The sequence below is a fragment of the Xyrauchen texanus genome, chromosome 45 (genome assembly GCF_025860055.1).
Source record: "Xyrauchen texanus isolate HMW12.3.18 chromosome 45, RBS_HiC_50CHRs, whole genome shotgun sequence".
Taxonomy (NCBI): Eukaryota; Metazoa; Chordata; class Actinopteri; order Cypriniformes; family Catostomidae; genus Xyrauchen; species Xyrauchen texanus.
The window spans coordinates 24,590,906-24,607,664 of record NC_068320.1 but is presented as its reverse complement, the minus strand read 5'-3'; the positions used below and the strand labels follow the sequence as shown (position 1 = coordinate 24,607,664).

The 16,759-nt window shown below is 37.2% G+C and overlaps 1 protein-coding gene across 2 annotated transcripts; it reads left to right on the top strand.

The window, feature by feature from the left end:
- Nucleotides 1–6,484: 6,484 nt before the first annotated feature.
- On the top strand, nucleotides 6,485–16,319 carry LOC127637199 (uncharacterized). Of its 2 annotated transcripts, XM_052118148.1 has the most exons (5): nucleotides 6,485–7,052; nucleotides 12,001–12,198; nucleotides 12,540–12,696; nucleotides 14,041–14,226; nucleotides 15,213–16,311. In XM_052118148.1, exons 1-5 carry the CDS (start codon nucleotides 6,872–6,874, stop codon nucleotides 15,451–15,453), a joined length of 963 nt encoding a protein of 320 aa, XP_051974108.1. In that variant the 5' UTR covers nucleotides 6,485–6,871; the 3' UTR covers nucleotides 15,454–16,311. The 2 variants fall into 2 exon arrangements, with proteins under 2 accessions (XP_051974108.1, XP_051974109.1); XM_052118149.1 differs by lacking the exon at nucleotides 14,041–14,226 and having other exon boundaries at nucleotides 15,213–16,319.
- The last annotated feature ends 440 nt before the right edge of the window (nucleotides 16,320–16,759 follow it).

Genomic DNA, 16,759 nt, shown 5'->3' with positions numbered 1-16,759 from the left:
TTCCTTATAAAATGTCTCCTATGATGAAGGCGAAATTTATGACAACACAGTAAAGTTAATTTTTCTTTAATCCAGTCGCATCTCCACCCCGTTTGCGGCTGGACCAATCAGAGTTGAATTTATGAACGGATGAATGAAGGGTCGCGGAGGTGCCAAATTGAATCGTTTACATGCAACAGCGACAGTTTCTCAGAATAAAACCAGCAGGGAACACTGAACACGCTGTTAAAGTTGTCAGTAAATCAAGACTGTTGGACAATTAGAACAAACACCTGCATTAACACTCGCACAAAAGCTCTCGACATAGGCCAATATATGTATGATCACAGCTTCAACCCAGAAGTCTTTATATCATGATTAGTACACAGATTAGTCGGGTAGTGCATTGCATTTATGTACACTAACAGAGATCCTTGCAGTTGTAGATTTAAGTGTTGAATTCGACCCAGAAATGCAGATGAGATATACAAAAATATAGTCATAAATGTCATTTTTATTTTCTTGCTATCCTTTATTTTCTTTAATATTTCCATGAAAAGCACTTTGAATTACCTCTAAATATGTAATATAAATAAACTTGCCTTGCCTTGTCTACACTAAACCAGTCAAAAGTTTGGATACATGTACTCAGTATTTAGTATGACTATTTTTCTCATTTTAGTATAACACTATTTTTCTTAATTAGTGTTTTTTGTCTTGTTTTCAATAAAAATATCTAAATATTATTAAAACAATATATACTAATTGGCAATCAAAATGGCATAAGAAGGCATGTTATCAGAGAAATCTGAAATTTTTTTTGTAAACTTTATGTTTAAAACAAGAAAAAAAATCTGCCAATGGGGTAAGAAAAATAAACTTGTTTTCGGTTTGAATAAAGATTTTTTTCTTTTTGTTTTTCACACCATTGGCAAATAGATTTTTCTTCTCTTAAGCATAAACATCACAAGATTATTCTGATAGCAAATCAAATGAAATACAAGTTTCATTTGTCTAATCCATTTAGACAAAAATACTAATCAATACATTTAATTAATTTAATTTATTATAATTTGTTTTGCAGTGCAGTTAAATCATATCAACTATTAACACATGTAAATCTATGGGGATTATACAGTCACAAAAAAAAAAAAACTAAAACAATTCTTATATTGTAGCTTCATACTTAGGCAATATTTACAGTATAGCCTATTTGTTTACAGACCTAAAAGCATGGAAGCCTTCAGATCAAAGGTTTAAGATCACATAAATAAAAATAAATACTAAAATTACACAAAATAACTAACTACATAAATATATAAACAAAATAAAAATAACTAACTAAGTAACTAAATAAATAAATAAATTAACAAATAAATTAATGAATTAAAAAAAACAAGACACAATAAGAAAAATGTCAGTTTGTACATCATGGTCTCTATCACAGCAGTGCGCATTAATATCCTCCATCATGTTGAAACTTTAAATAGATTTATAATATTTGTTTTAAACATATTCCACAGAACAGAAAATGTCTCTCTCAATTATACATATCCAATCTAAACTTTCTTAAAAGCGTGTACAACCAAATATCCCCAACTGCCTTGTGTGTCTTTAACTGCTTCTGTTTTTATAAACCTTTGCACCCTAAAAATGCACAAATAGTCAAATAGAGGATCTCTAATCAGTTCAATTGATTTGCATTCTAAGATTTCTGTCATGGGCATAACTTGCCATCTAGTGGAACACATGAGCAATTACTGTAACTAACATGGCAGTATTCAAGCAAAGCAAGTTAGATTTGGTTTCACAGACGGTGCAGTAATGCACAAAAAGAGAACATCTGCAACGTAATATGGCCAAAGGCCAATAGAAATCTGTATTTGCCTCTTTTCTGTTGTGTAATGTACTCTTAAGTCCTTGTAATTTCTGTCAAGCAAACATCATCTGAGCAAATGCTAAACTAAAGCTTTGTATGGCAAAATGAATGAACAAAGCTGTTTTCAAGAACCAAGTCATGTGCTTTTGTTTGATTAAGTTGTATTCTCTTAATAGGGCTCTTGAGTCTCATTAAATCACATGTAAATATATGTTCTAAATTGATATGCATCTGCATCAATGGTTTGCCCCTGCTTCTCTCCATACTGTCAGCAGGGAAGAACCACCGAATACAGTCTTGCATAACCTAATCAATATTGCCTAAGTTACCTGTAAACCTCTTTAGGGTTTTAACAAGGAATGAATGCAGTAATGCTTTAATCTTCAAACACTAAGAGTCAGGAGAAATGCTATTCCTGCATGAAGCTGTGCTTTCACAGTGTGAAAAGACTCCATGTATTTTCTCCATGAAACAATGCTGGCGATTAAGTGCTGTCGTCCACTTGGACAGAGTTTAAAGGATTTGATGGGGTAAGAGGAGCCATTTAGATCAGGTTTATATGGCATAATGTGGGTGAGGATCTGAAAGCATTACAGAGAAGAAAAGAGTAGCAAAGGTGTTTGATTAAGAGACTCATTAGACTGACAAACTCATCACTGTTATTCATACTCTAGAGGCAAAGAGACAATTACTTATTTGTCTAACATACAAGTGCAAAATCGAACAAAGAGGATAGGCTGTTATTATAAATAATATACAGTAACTTTCCCTCAGGGACTGATACACTTAGTCAAGTTATTTTGCCCCCCAAAACAGTCATAAGTTTGCACTGCCCCATCCTCAAAAACAGCCTCTTTACAATTAAACTTTTTGGATTGGGATGACATTTTTAGTTGTTAAATGGCATAAAAATATTTAATTTAGATAGATCAATAAAAATGTAACACTTTTATGACATGATCGCTTTTAAGTTGAAGAGGGGACAACAAGAGGGATGTGAAGTGGACAGACTGTTTGTATGAGTGTTGTGAATGTTTCCCTCTATGGAAGACACACAAACAGTTCAGCGGGGTCACAACCAGAGAAAGAGGAGTCTGTCACCAACATCACTTCCCTGACAATACACACTCATACAAACACTACACACAGAGAGAGGGGATTATACTTCTTAATTGGCTTAGTTACAAGAAACCAGCAAATCCATTTGGACATGGTGGGCATCACAGGGTACCATCACTTGGTCTTGACCTTTCATTTGTAGAGTGGATGTAATGGAGGACATTAGAAAGGAAGTGAATAGGTTGTATTTCTTAATGTATATTTATTATTATTAGATGACATCGTATAATGACTCATAATATTCTATTTATAATATATACTGTATATTTACATATCTCGGATCACTAACAACAACCCCATATTCTTTTGATAATGAAGTGAATAGAAAAATATATATTGTTTTTCAATTTTGTAATTTTGTAATTTTTTTTTTTTTTTTAAATGGATAAGGTAAGCAGGTATGTATTTAAGGGTTAAATGATATGATGTGATTTTATGAAGATTTTATATTTACTTTATTTATATATTTATTTATCATGTGTTATCTCTTATTGGACAAAATAGCATAACTTCAGATATTTTATTCATGATTAATGTAAATAATTTCTTATTTTCCCTTGCAGTAGTTTTCCATGTTGGTTTTAAAATCATAGTCTAAAATTGCCTTAAATCAGAATAGTTTTTTTATTTCTATCCTTTTAACTCATATTTCAATAAAGGGTATTTGTGGCAGGGCGGAGGACGGGACCGGGTGTGTATGATCACGACCCGGCCCCGCCCTCCGCCCTGCCACAGTATTGTTTTCAAATCACATTTGTAATGCAGAAGTAAGCGATAGCAGGGTACACTTCTATAGCTGTGAAAGGGAGAACTCATCAATTATTATTTTTGAGTTCCCATTTGCTCCAACAGCATTTCTTAAAGTGGAAAAACGAGAGAGATGGTTTACGACAGTCAGATTAGAGAAATTACAGTAATATAACACAAAGTATCATTTTAAACATTTACACTAAATCATTAAAAATGTCCATTGTAACAACTTGCCCAGGTATAGGCTAATGTTTGTATTAAATTAACTTTATCTTTATGTCTGGTCAATAATGTTGGAAATGTTCAATAGTTTGTTTGTATCCAAGAGTTTAAGACATCTGCCTATAAAGAAATTGTCTTAAAAAAAACATACCCTGTGAAATATTCACTGAAGTAGCCTACAAAGTGTCACAACTAGCCCTGGTACACTGTAAACCCCAATAAGTTAGCAGAATGTAATCAGTTATATAAACATTTTAAGTTAATAAACTCCACGTTTAAGTTAGTATAACTTTCAGATTTTGATTTTGTACCACGCTCTTAACTTTACTTAACTATTTGGCCAAACGTAAAATTGCCATGTTATCTCAACTTAAATACTTAAGTAGAGGGAACCTAAATTAATTAAGTAAACCCAACAAAATTAGACATGTTAAATTAACTTAAATTAATCTCTTTCCATTCAAAACTAGTAAGTAGTACCGTGAATGCTAGCATGCTAAATGCATGCTAATTGGAAACCCCATACTTTGATTAGCATAGCAATTGCTCAATGAGTAAAGCACAATAGAACGTAATAGAAATCCCATGCCCAGATTTGCAACAAAAAAAAACTGCTCTACTGGAAAGGCTGGGCATCTCAGTTTATTTTGACAATTAAAGTTCTTGTACATTTAAAGGGACTAGTTCATTAAACTCAAAACAATAAAACAATTCATGTTACATAAAAGGTGTCAGTTTGCTGAACTCAAAAGTAAGAGAAAGTTCCAAATCAAGGGTTGGGTTCAAAGGATGCCAGGGGGGCTGAGAGCAAATTAGTAGAGAGGGGGGCATTAGGTTACAAATGGGGGGCATTTATCAGTTATAGTAATCAAATCTATCCTCAACTTCCTTTTTGCATTAAAATGTTTATCCAGACTTGGTGTATATCATTTATATGGGTTCACACAAAAAAATGCTGTTGGTTTTACATAATTAAATTGTGAACATCGGTTCCACACAATGAAAATTAGTTTTCATAATATAAAACATAAATGCAGGCTTAATTATTTTGTGTTGAATAAACCAAAAGTAATTGAGTTAACCTCGCTTAAATTTGATTTGCCCATATAACTCCAGTGTGCTTTGCCGCTAGCTATGAGCTGGCAGTAATATATATATATATATATATATATATATATATATATATACATATATATACATATATATATATTAATTACTTATCTTTAACAAAGATGGTTCTGCTGAGAGTTTGCACTAATCCTCAAGCTGATATTAAGTTGATGATACCTCAACTTAAATTTCATGACATAAGATAAATGCATCCTAGACATGATTAATCACCCTCAATCAAGCCATTAGATCCACTCTTCTCCACAATGGTCACCTCAAAAAAACAAACAAAAAAAAAACAGAGAAACTTCTCTAAATACCAACATAACAGAACTTTAAACACTAACAAGTGTCCTACTTGTTGCATTTTGTGTAGAAATACATTCAAATAACACTTCATTTCAAAATGTACTCTCCCAGTCCAGTTCCATGCAAAGCATGCTGGGTAATGCAAATTCCTTGCCGGATTCAGCAATACATTGATGCAACACATTTTATTCACATTGTTAAAACACAACTGGATTAAATTAGAAGGATTTTTCAATAAAATTAAGTTAAAAACAAATGCTAAATAAATGTGTTGGATTAATTCAGTTTAATAAAGTAAAGTGAGCAAGCAATAACAATTACATTTATGCATTTGGCAGACGCTTTTATCCAAGCAACTTACAGAGCCCTTATTACAGGGACAATCCCCCCGGAGCAACCTGGAGTTAAGTGTCTTGCTCAAGGACACAATGGTGGTGGCTGTGAGGATCAAACCAGCAACCTTCTGCTTACCAGTTATGAGCTTCAGCCCACTACGCCACCACCACTCCAAATTATGTTGAGTGAACACTATCCGTTAGAAGTCTGGATCCATTTAATCGTTTTACATTAATCCATGTAATCATATCACTTTTTAATGACTGTGTTGAATTTTACAACACAAAATGTTCTAAACTGTATTTTTTTAAATAGGAAAGGCCCAGAGCAATATACAGTCAGGGGGCCCAGATTACCTTGCAACAGACCTGGCCCCAGATATAGCCCTCCCGTCTGCTTGAATTCAAGAAATTCAAGGTTTGGTCTCACATTCATGGCGCTGAGTTTATTAACAAATCTGTAAAATTATGCAAGCAAATAACACAAATATTGATTTTTTATTTTTTTATTGGTTAATAAAAAAAAAAAAAAATTTGTAGGCTATTCAAACTAATGTGTATGCTTACACGTTCCCGTACTCAATACAATTAATTTCTGAGCATAAGTGTTTACAGTGTACTTATGTAGCCTACATAGTTTAAGTTTACTGCTGTGGTTTTTATCAACTGTAAAGGATTGAAGTGTTTCTAGCACAACTTTAAAAGCCACTGTCCCGCAGTCACGTGAGAGAGAGAGAGAGAGAGAGAGAGAGAGCGAGCAAAGAACGGCGCATATGTACAGTATATTCAGAATGTGAGCGCGCATGAATGACGGCTGCTGTAGTTGTACTGCGCGCTGCACTACGCAAGCGTTCCCTTTATCGGATCAGAATCAGCACTGTGGAGCTGCGGCATTGCGCGCGGTGACAAGCTGCTTACAGCGGAGAAACATAGCTGCGGTGCATTGAGATGGTATAGAGCCAGTATAACTCTCTCTCTCTCTCTCTCTCTCTCTCTCTCTCTCTCTCTCTCTGATCCTCTGGAGAAGTGAGCCGCAGCTCTCCCGGTGCTGGCTGGTGCGCAGCTAAGCGCAAGAGAGTCTCTGGAGTCACCAAGAACCATCAGCACTGAGACCCGGATATGACAGACTGACAATCTAATTTTTAGTCATTTAAATCCACAATCATCTATGGTTCTGAAAGAAAGCCCCCTCATATGGGGGGTCATCCTGTGCTCATTGACATGGACCTTGGCTTGGACTTTCACTCCAGATGAAGTGTCTTCAGTCAGTTCAATATTTCACAGGACCACTCCACCTGCCACTGAGACAGGGATGAACAACTCTGAGCCCCCCACCACCAATTACACAGGTGTGTACAACAAAAACCTCTTTAACAGGTATAATAATGGTATATTAAATGCTTAAATACACTATTACACAGTTAAAATGTTTTCTGCTGTAAAGTAATGCATCTTCCAGTGTTGTGTAAAAAGGTGTGCACACACACAGCATTGCACAATCTGTTTTGTAGTTCATATTTTTACGAATATATTGATATTAAAGAGAATTTTCTACAATTTTCATGGCTTAAAAGTCACAAATATACTTTAATTGTGCCATGGAAACAGTGCAAGGTGCATCTCTACTTAGAAAAACATGTTGTAACAGCAAACACACACACACACACACACACACACACACACACACACACACACACACACACACACACACACACACACTTCCTCATGTTATTCACGTGTTGGCTGAAAACAGGCAAAATCTTCTTAAGGGTTTAGATACAAAGAGAGCTTTCATAATAGCTCAAATTGAAGGCAATACAAATGCTGTATGGTCAACAGAGTAAATAAGATCAGCAGTTGGTCAGAAGTGCATAAAAAACTGATGGAGGTTTTTTTATGATTGGGTAACATATAAAATATGTCAGCACTGCCGAGCTCTCCAGACATACTTTGCAAATAGTGTATTGACATGCCAATATACTGTCAATATACTGTATGTGGCAGGTTTGTGTGGCGCTGAGTCTGAAAGAGAAAGAGGAACATCATACACAAACTGTAATGAGTTTTATAGCAGAGAGTGATTCTTATATCCATGGAGGAAAAGGCTCCAGCTACCACAAGTATTTTAGACTGTCCACAGGTATCGGCTAACTTGAGGTTTATTCTACAGGTGAAACAAAGGACGCTTTTTTGCCTCGAGGCAGTTGGAATAGTCCTTGGCAGTCTGTCAGTTCTGTTGCAAAGTTGCCAGCTTTGAAAATGAACTGTAGGGGTTTTAATTAACACCTCTGCAATGACAGAATTTACCCTCAGAGTACTGCACACTGTAAACCTGTAGGAATTGGAGAGGCTTGTGTTTTCCCTGTGTTTAAAGCTAGCTACACTGAAACTTTGCTAGGATGAATCTCAAGAATCCTGTCAAGAACATGCCCGGGTCATATCTGAGGCCAAAAGTCAAAATAAAACATAACAATTAATATTTTGCATTAAGGAAATTAAGCCTAATTTAGAGACATTAAGATTTTAACATTTTAACCATTAATTACTCAAAAAAAGTAATCCCCTACAAACTACTAACTACTATTCTTAAATTGTAATCAGATCATTGATTTGAGATTATTGTTGATTACTTCATTGAATAAAACATAATCACATTACTATTCCTTTTCAGTTTCTTCCTAAAACACTTTTCAAACAAAAGTTTTAGTTTGTAGTTTTTTTTTACATATTTCCAATGCTCAAGCAGTTCCCATTTTGTTTATTTAAAGACGTATTTCCATTAAAATATTATTTGAAATTATCTGTGCATGACCTAGTTAATATTCATGAGTTTTGTGATGTCACAATTAGACCCCCAAAGTGACACCAATGCCTCCTTGTTCTTTGTCACACTCAAGTTTTATGCTCAGCACCACATTTCCCCCTATAATAACTGGAAATATTAACTTAATTAATATTTAAAAAATATGCAACATAAATACTATTTTTGAAATGTGTACCCCAAGTAATGTAAAAGTGATTAACTTAATTGTAACTCAGTAACTGTAATCTGATTACAAGAATTGAACATGTAATATGTTACAATACTTTTTGTACAATGTAAAGCAATTAGATTACAGTAATTAATTCATTTGTAATCAGATTAAACCCAACACTGATTGTGACATTATTTTCATGACAATTAAGCACATATTTTTTCCATCCAAATCATAACTGTAATGGAAAACTACATAAATGATAATAATGTATAAATTAAATTGTAAAGTATCCATACATCATGGTATTTAATTTTTTACTACCTTTAGTATATATATATATATATATATATATATATATATATATATATATATATATATATATATATATATATATATATTATTATTATTATTTTTTTTTTTTAAGGAAAATATGTGCTTAATTGTCATGAAAATAATGCCACAGTGCAAGAAATCTTAATGGTTCTAAATAGGCTTTATTTTCTTTGCATAAAATATAATTAATGTTTTGGGGAATTTATTGATGTCTTAAATAAATTCTACATAAATCATATTATTTAAGAAATATAAACTTTAAAATATTTTTTTTTTAAATCTGTGAAGGATGAGATAAACCCTTGAAGTTGTTTCACTCTTTCAATGTCACCCATCCACCTGCCCGCAGCACATATAATACAGAGGCACCCACGTCACAATACTTCTTAATGAGATTACTTAACTGACAGTGTTAAAGAGAGAAAGCCAAGATGTACGAAAATAGCTTGCGAGGTTAGCAGAGGAGTGTGCATTCCTCCTGAGGGTTAGAATTACATGTTAAAGATACACAGCAGACAAATATGTACTTCCGCAATGTTCTTTCCTAAAGTTATATGATCATGTATTGACAAACTGAGAATAGGAGACAGTCTGTGGCTATGCGGGTCACTCATGCCAGTTGTGCAGCTTCAGGGCTGTTTGGTCAGGCTGCATCATCCCTGCCTCCTCTGCTTGTGGGACTTGTTGTCAATACATTTTTAATGTGCAGCCCTATGCTTTATTTAATAATGTTCCATTCTAAGATAACCTCTCTGGTACGACCCTTGGAGAGTAAGGGAAAGGAAGTGAGAAGTGACTTAAGGAAAAAAATATTTATTTAATTTGCCATGGAGTCAGCTTGATTCATGCTAGCAATGGGGTTCTAGCAGTATTGCCATGCCAGTTAAGACAGGCTTAATGAGACCAGTACAGGGGCTTAAATACACCGCAGGTCCTCTCTAATACTCTGTGGAGTCTAACTGGTGTGAACAATAAACAAAATCTAGTGTACCCTGCCAGCTTATGCACACTGACTCGGCACAGTCAATATGAGCTCGATTTCACTGTATATTGACTGTGTAGTTATGAAGACAGACAAAGAAGACATTTATTTCTGTGTGGGAATGTAGAGGGAACAGAGGATACAAAGGAAGAATAAATGAATGTTTTCATATTAAACCCTGAAGATGACTAAGCACTGTCATAGCAAGGTCACAAGAAAACGTTCTGATACACTTAAAGTTGTGATTTTGACTTAAAAAAATACAGTATGTGTTACAATATTGTGATTGCAGTTAATGTGGTGTTATTCACGTTTTTGGGGATTTTATAGTGAATTAAGGTATTTTAATATTGATCATTTATAAAACACTTGATATGACAGATTAGATTAGGATGATCAGGTGCTTTTAAATATTATTTTACCAGAGCAAATGAAGGTAAACTTTTACATTTTCAGAAGGAATTGTAAATGGTGCTTTTTCATGCAAAACCCACTGCCACTAGGGTATTGTGGGAGATTGCTAAGGCTTGGCGATGGGGTTGCTTAGGTGTTCTGGTTTGTTTTTAGTGCATTGCGATTTAAGTGAATTTAAATCTTCACATTTCTGATGTTAAACCCTACACATTTTAGCCCCATTCACTTCCATTGTAAGTGCTTCACTGAAACCTCGATTTTTGCATTTTTAAAGAAAAGGAGGAGTCGAAATACATTTTTGTGGTAATAAACATTATCCAAATGCTGTAAACTGTTGCTTAACTTGCATTAAACCCGAAATATTTCTTTAAAGTTGCTGTCAGTGTGGAATTTCCACCAGGCATATTGAATTAGATATGCACATTTTCCCCAAAACCCCGCCCTCGAAATGCATGCATCAAATAAGAGAAGCTTGTAATCAGAGATGAAGCAGCAGAGCATCTCGGTGTCACATGTGTGTGAAAAATAAACATGCATTATATGTCAGCAAACCCAAACAGTTACACTAACATGTTTACATAGAACAGATGCTATGACGTTAGTTGTCAAAAGCAACGGTAGTAAAATAGTGTTCTCAGTCAACACATTGACTCTTAACTTTCTGCCCTGTGAATCCGCAGAATGATTAACAGTTAGAAGTGCCTTAAAGATTGGGTAAACAAAGAATCTGGCCACTGCCAAGGACGTTTTTTCCATGTCCATCCATCCATCCATCCATCTTCAACCGCTTATCCGAAGTCGGGTCGCGGGGGCAGCTGCTCCAGCAGGGGGCCCCAAACTTCCCTATCCCGAGCCACATTAACCAGCTCTGACTGGGCGACCCCGAGGCATTCCCAGGCCAGTGTGGAGATGTAATCTCTCCACCTAGTCCTGGGTCTTCCCCGAGGCCTCCTCCCAGCTGGACGTGCCTGAAACACCTCCCTAGGGAGGCGGCCAGGGGGCATCCTTACCAGATGCCCAAACCACCTCAACTGACTCCTTTCAACGCAAAGGAGCAGCGGCTCTACTCCGAGCTCCTCACGGATTACTGAGCTCCTCACCCTATCTCTAAGGGAGAAGCCCGCCACCCTTCTGAGGAAGCCCATTTCGGCCGCTTGTACTCGCGACCTAGTTCTTTCGGTCATGACCCAACCTTCATGACCATAGGTGAGGGTAGGAACAAAAATTGACCGGTAGATCGAGAGCTTTGCCTTTCGGCTCAGCTCTCTTTTCGTGACAACAGTGCGATAGAGCGAGTGCAATACCGCCCCTGCTGCCCCGATTCTCCGGCCAACCTCCCGCTCCATTGTCCCCTCACTCGTGAACAAGACCCCGAGGTACTTGAACTCCTTCACTTGGGGCAAAACCTCATTCCCTACCTGGAGTACGCACTCCATCGGTTTCCTGCTGAGCTTTTTTCCATGTCACTTCATAAAAATAAAAAAAACTTTCATTTCCACTGGCTCTAGTCATGTGGCAAAAGATTCTATTCTGTTCACAATATTAGTGTGTATGGTTCCTAAATTTTTGTCTGTTTTTGTATCACTTTAGTGACAGGCCTGAGCTGTGCATCACTGCTTCCCCCTCGGCGAGGTTCTTTCTATGTAGAGAAGGGCACTGGAATGTCTGTGGGCTCAGTGTTGGTGTTCTGGTGCCTCGAGGGATACCAGCTGGTGGGCAGTGAGAAAATCTCCTGCATCCTGCATAGAGACACCCCTCAGTGGAGCAACTACCCACCTGACTGTGAAGGTCTGTTCTCAGTCATCATAACTTTTTTAAAGTCAACATAGTATTTGAATTGAGCCTATTCAAGCTCTATTTATTTTTCAACACCTCCTATCTAACCACAGGGCTCTATTCTGGTATGGAACGGCCCCTTATAATGATCCAATCAATTCTTTAAAAAAAAAGCAAGCCCCTTCCTAATTTTTGTTTTGTCGAATATCCTGTTTAACTTGGAAATATGTCACATTACAGTAGTAAATGGGCTGATAATGGCATTTCGGATATATAAATAAATAGCTTTTAGTATTTAATGTGTGTGTAATGAATGTTCTAGTCTTTAACTGAACTCTTTGTGTCTCTGGTAGCCATTCCCAAACCAGAGGACAGAGGACTGAGAGTGGCTGTTCTTGCATCGGTAGTGAGCAGCATCGTCATCCTCGCCATGTCTGTGTCCTTCATCATCTGCTGTCTGCAGGAGCGCATGAGCAAAGAGAGGATAGAACGGACAGACAGTAGGAGCAGGTATGTGCAAACATAGATATACACAAAAAGGAGAAAGAGACAAATTCTTAAAGGGACAGTTAACCCAGAAATGAAAATTCTGTCATCCTTTACTAACTTCAAGTCATTCCAAGCATGTATGAATTTCTTTCTTCTGCATGTGGAACACAAAGGTGGAGGTTATGCAGACTGATTAAGTTTTTTATCAGTCTAAGTGATTATTATTACAGTTTGAATGTAGCAGATAAATGACGTGCAATGAGGGGCCAGGAACCGGCTGAACAGTAAACATAAAGTTTAATAAAAAACTCAGTATAAAACAAACATAAACAAACACAGATACACATGCAACGTGGCTGCGTGCGTCTCTCTCTCCTCGAACTGGTGCCTCCGGCTCCCCTTTATCTCACTCTCCTGCTGATCAGTGCCAGCCATGAGTCATCACAGCCTGGCCACGCCCTCCTCCTCGGGACAATGAAGTTTTCTTGTAGTTATACCATCAGTGGCGGAGCTAGGGGGTGGCCAGGGATGGCCATGACCCCACTTACAACTGCCACTTTGGTCATTTTTTGTCTTGGACACAATTTAGATTTTAGAGGTGGAACTGTCTTTGTACAACCGTGTGGAGCGGAGGGGGGCGGGGCCGGGTCGGAATATCGCGCGCCCGGTCCCCAATCGGCCTGATGAGGCGCGCGAGGGATAAAGGCGGCCGGTGACGATGGTTCAAGAGAGAGAGAATTACAGGCATGTCCGTCATGTGTGTGTTTATGTTTGTGTGCTTTTGGCACCAATTTAACACAGTTAAAGGATGGGCAAGGAGGAGGCGAGAACCAGCTTGTCAATATAAATGATAATTTAATTATACTCAAACCAAAAGCAATGTCGTAATTCTCTCTCTCTCGAACCATCGTCACCGGCCGCCTTTATCCCTCGCGCGCCTCATCAGGCCGATTGGGGACCGGGCGCGCGATATTCCCCCCTCCGCTCCACAAACCGCAACACACAGGAGACTTAACATGTGCACACACCAAGGTCGCCACCCCCCAAAGATACGGAAATGCTGCCAGAACATTTCTGTGCCACTACAGACTAATCGCTTGCCCATGTCAGGCCACCCCTGTAAAAAACTCCTGGCTCCGCCCCTGTAAACCATTGGACAAATGACAACCTGATATAAGTATATATGATGAGTCTTTTTCCTCATTTTGATCTCTGGATATTTATTTTAATTCCGAAATGTAAAACATTTGCTTCATTGAAGAGGTTTATTCAAGTAATTTCCTTTAGGATTTATGTATTTTATATTATGTACTTTTTATGTATTTTATGTGCAGGTTGAGGATTTTTCCGTTGTATCATTTTTAGGTCGAGAGACAAGCATAAATCGTCCTGGAGAAGCGAGTGCTGGCTTGAAAGAGAGGAAGGAGACTGGGAGGCTTTTCCTCCACCAAAAATGTACAATCTATCGCAGCACCTTGACCCACATCTGTCCCTTGACAGCCCGGTCTATATGGGAGGGTTAGATGGTTATGATAACTGTGGCTATCAGAGGTGAGGAATTGTACAGAAATGTAAATTCTGTCATCATTCATTCACCGTCATGTCGTTCATTCTTCAGTTGAACACAAAAGGAGATGCCAGGTAATATGTTAGTCTCCATTCACTTTCAATGCATATTTTTCCCCCAAAGATAGAAAGTCATACAGATTTGGAACAACATGAAGGTGAGTAAAGGCCTCGATATACTTCCAGAGAAGTTCTTATTCGTTCTTCGTTCAGGGGTAAAAAGACGTTCTAAACACCCGAGCAACAGTATACTGTTTATACTGCGAACATTCAGACACCCGCCACACCCCTGTGGGAGGCATTGTACATTTAAATCTGAGGATGCTACATGCAAAACCTAAACTAACTTGACATTAAAATGTGTTGTCAAAGACTTTATGCCTCATTATATGAGTAAAATTCACATGAAGTCAACAAAAGAAGCTGTTTTAGCCACTCAATGATGATTTAAAGTAATATATGCAGTAGAAAATGTTTAATTTGTCTTGTTTACATTCTGAATTCATGGTGCTAATACGCTAACACACTATACGCGGTGTTGTGCTGAATTTTGACTCCCTATGTCCTTATGTTTTGGGGTAGGTGTAGGGGTGGGCTTTAGGTATAAGGGTCAATCAGGTAGTGGGGAGTCAGAATCTGGCCAGGAGTCAAATTTCAGCACTACATTTGGCTATAACAGGCGCCAGTTACACTCTGTAAATCACAAAGACAGTGATACTATTGTAAATATTAGTATATAAAAGTGTCAATGTGCAAAATAAAGACAAAAGAATGATGTGTAAATGGCTTTCATTGCAGATGGCACATGAGTGAATGGGCACTTGAGAGTATTTGAGTAGATTTGTTCTTTGATTTCGTATTAAGTATGTTTGGGTCTTAAATGATGATAGAATTTCCTTTTTGGGTGAACTATGCCTTTCAAATGTGACGTTAACGTGATGTCAATTTCTATGTGTGTGTTTACAACACAGGAGTCAGGAAAATCTCCTTAAGGCGCCTCTTCCTGGACTCTATCGTACAGAGAGTCAGGTGTATCCACATGTGGTCCTGCAGAGGGTTCCCACACCCACGGTTCCCACTGCACCAACTGCGCCCAGCGCGCCCATCTACCTCCGACTCTCCACTCCTCCACCCACAGAAAGCCACACCGAACGGCCCGTTCTACCCCCGTACCACAAACCCAGTGGCACCCCACAGCGTCCGTGGCCATAGCAGCACAGTTATGTGTATACAGAACTTTTACAACTGTTGCCACGGAGACGGCTTATGGCCGGCTCCTGAGAAAAAGCCCAGGCATGACGGAGAGAAGATGGACTCAAGCTTTGTCTGATTTCAGTAACCGAGATTCAGTTCAGGCAGTATTTTGCTCTGATCTTCTACTCTGTGTAGTAACATTTAATATATTTTGTGTGTAAGAACATTTCTAAACATTTCAAACACACTTTTGCTAACCAGTCCCTTAGGTCAAGTGGGTCAAGTCGAGTTTTCATTGAGAGGAAGATTCAGCAATTATATTTGGTACTGTATTTACTGATACAGTAAACATTGGTTATTAATGTTTTGAGGTAGTAACTTTTAAAATTTGTGTCTATTGTGGCAGACGTTTGAACTGTTTGCACTTATCAGAGTAATCACCTCCTCTTTATTGTTCTGTCTTTCAAACATTTGGAATATATATGTCATATCACACTATAATGTAATTTTTAAAATTTTTAAAAAATGGAAATATACTGTAGGACAGTTGCACAGATGTCCAAATATGGAATGACCTTGGGATCTTATCAATCTGCAGTATTATACTTAAAAAGATTGAATCTGTTTCATGTCTTTTTTCTGTCCAGAACATCAATAATCATGCAAATATTTGAATAGAGATTTTTCATATGGCAGTCTTATGAAGTGCTACCTTTAAACACTGAACAGTTCTGAACAGTGGGTCTGTGATGTTTAGTTCTGTAAAATAAATGACTAATTAATGATAGGGTGTAATTAACTCTCCCATTGCGATCATCTTTTTAAATACCACATAGTTTTAAGTACGGGAGCCAAACTTTGGGACTTTATCAATACTATCAAGATACACATAATTCATTTTAATACAATTGTTTAAGAGATAACCATTTAAAATAAATTGTTATATATTTTGGGTTTGCGAGTCAGTTTTGACCCAGGTATCAATTGTGACTTTACACATGATATTATGTCGATATTTTTGTACATCTATGAATTCTATTTTTACTTATAAACACTTTACTTATATTTAGCCTCTTTCCCAAACTCTCTCACACACTTTTTTTGTCTCTCACTGGGACTGCATGTCATTTACAAACATGCACACACACACATACACATACAGTCACACACAGACACACACACACACACACACACACACATTCCCGTACAAAACCGACATGACAGGTGTAACAAACATAAGAAATAAACTAAATCAAAGGTACTATTGTCTAAAGGGTGTGTGATGAGAGAAAAATTTAATTCTCACATTAGTCTAAATAGTGCT

Excerpts from the sequence above, each read along its gene's own strand:
- LOC127637199 (XM_052118148.1), top strand. The coding sequence starts at position 6,872 with ATGGTTCTGAAAGAAAGCCCCCTCATATGGGGGGTCATCCTGTGCTCA. Across the intron at positions 7,053-12,000 it reads CCCCACCACCAATTACACAG|TGACAGGCCTGAGCTGTGCA; the intron begins GTGTGTACAACA and ends GTATCACTTTAG. Across the intron at positions 12,199-12,539 it reads CTACCCACCTGACTGTGAAG|CCATTCCCAAACCAGAGGAC; the intron begins GTCTGTTCTCAG and ends TGTCTCTGGTAG.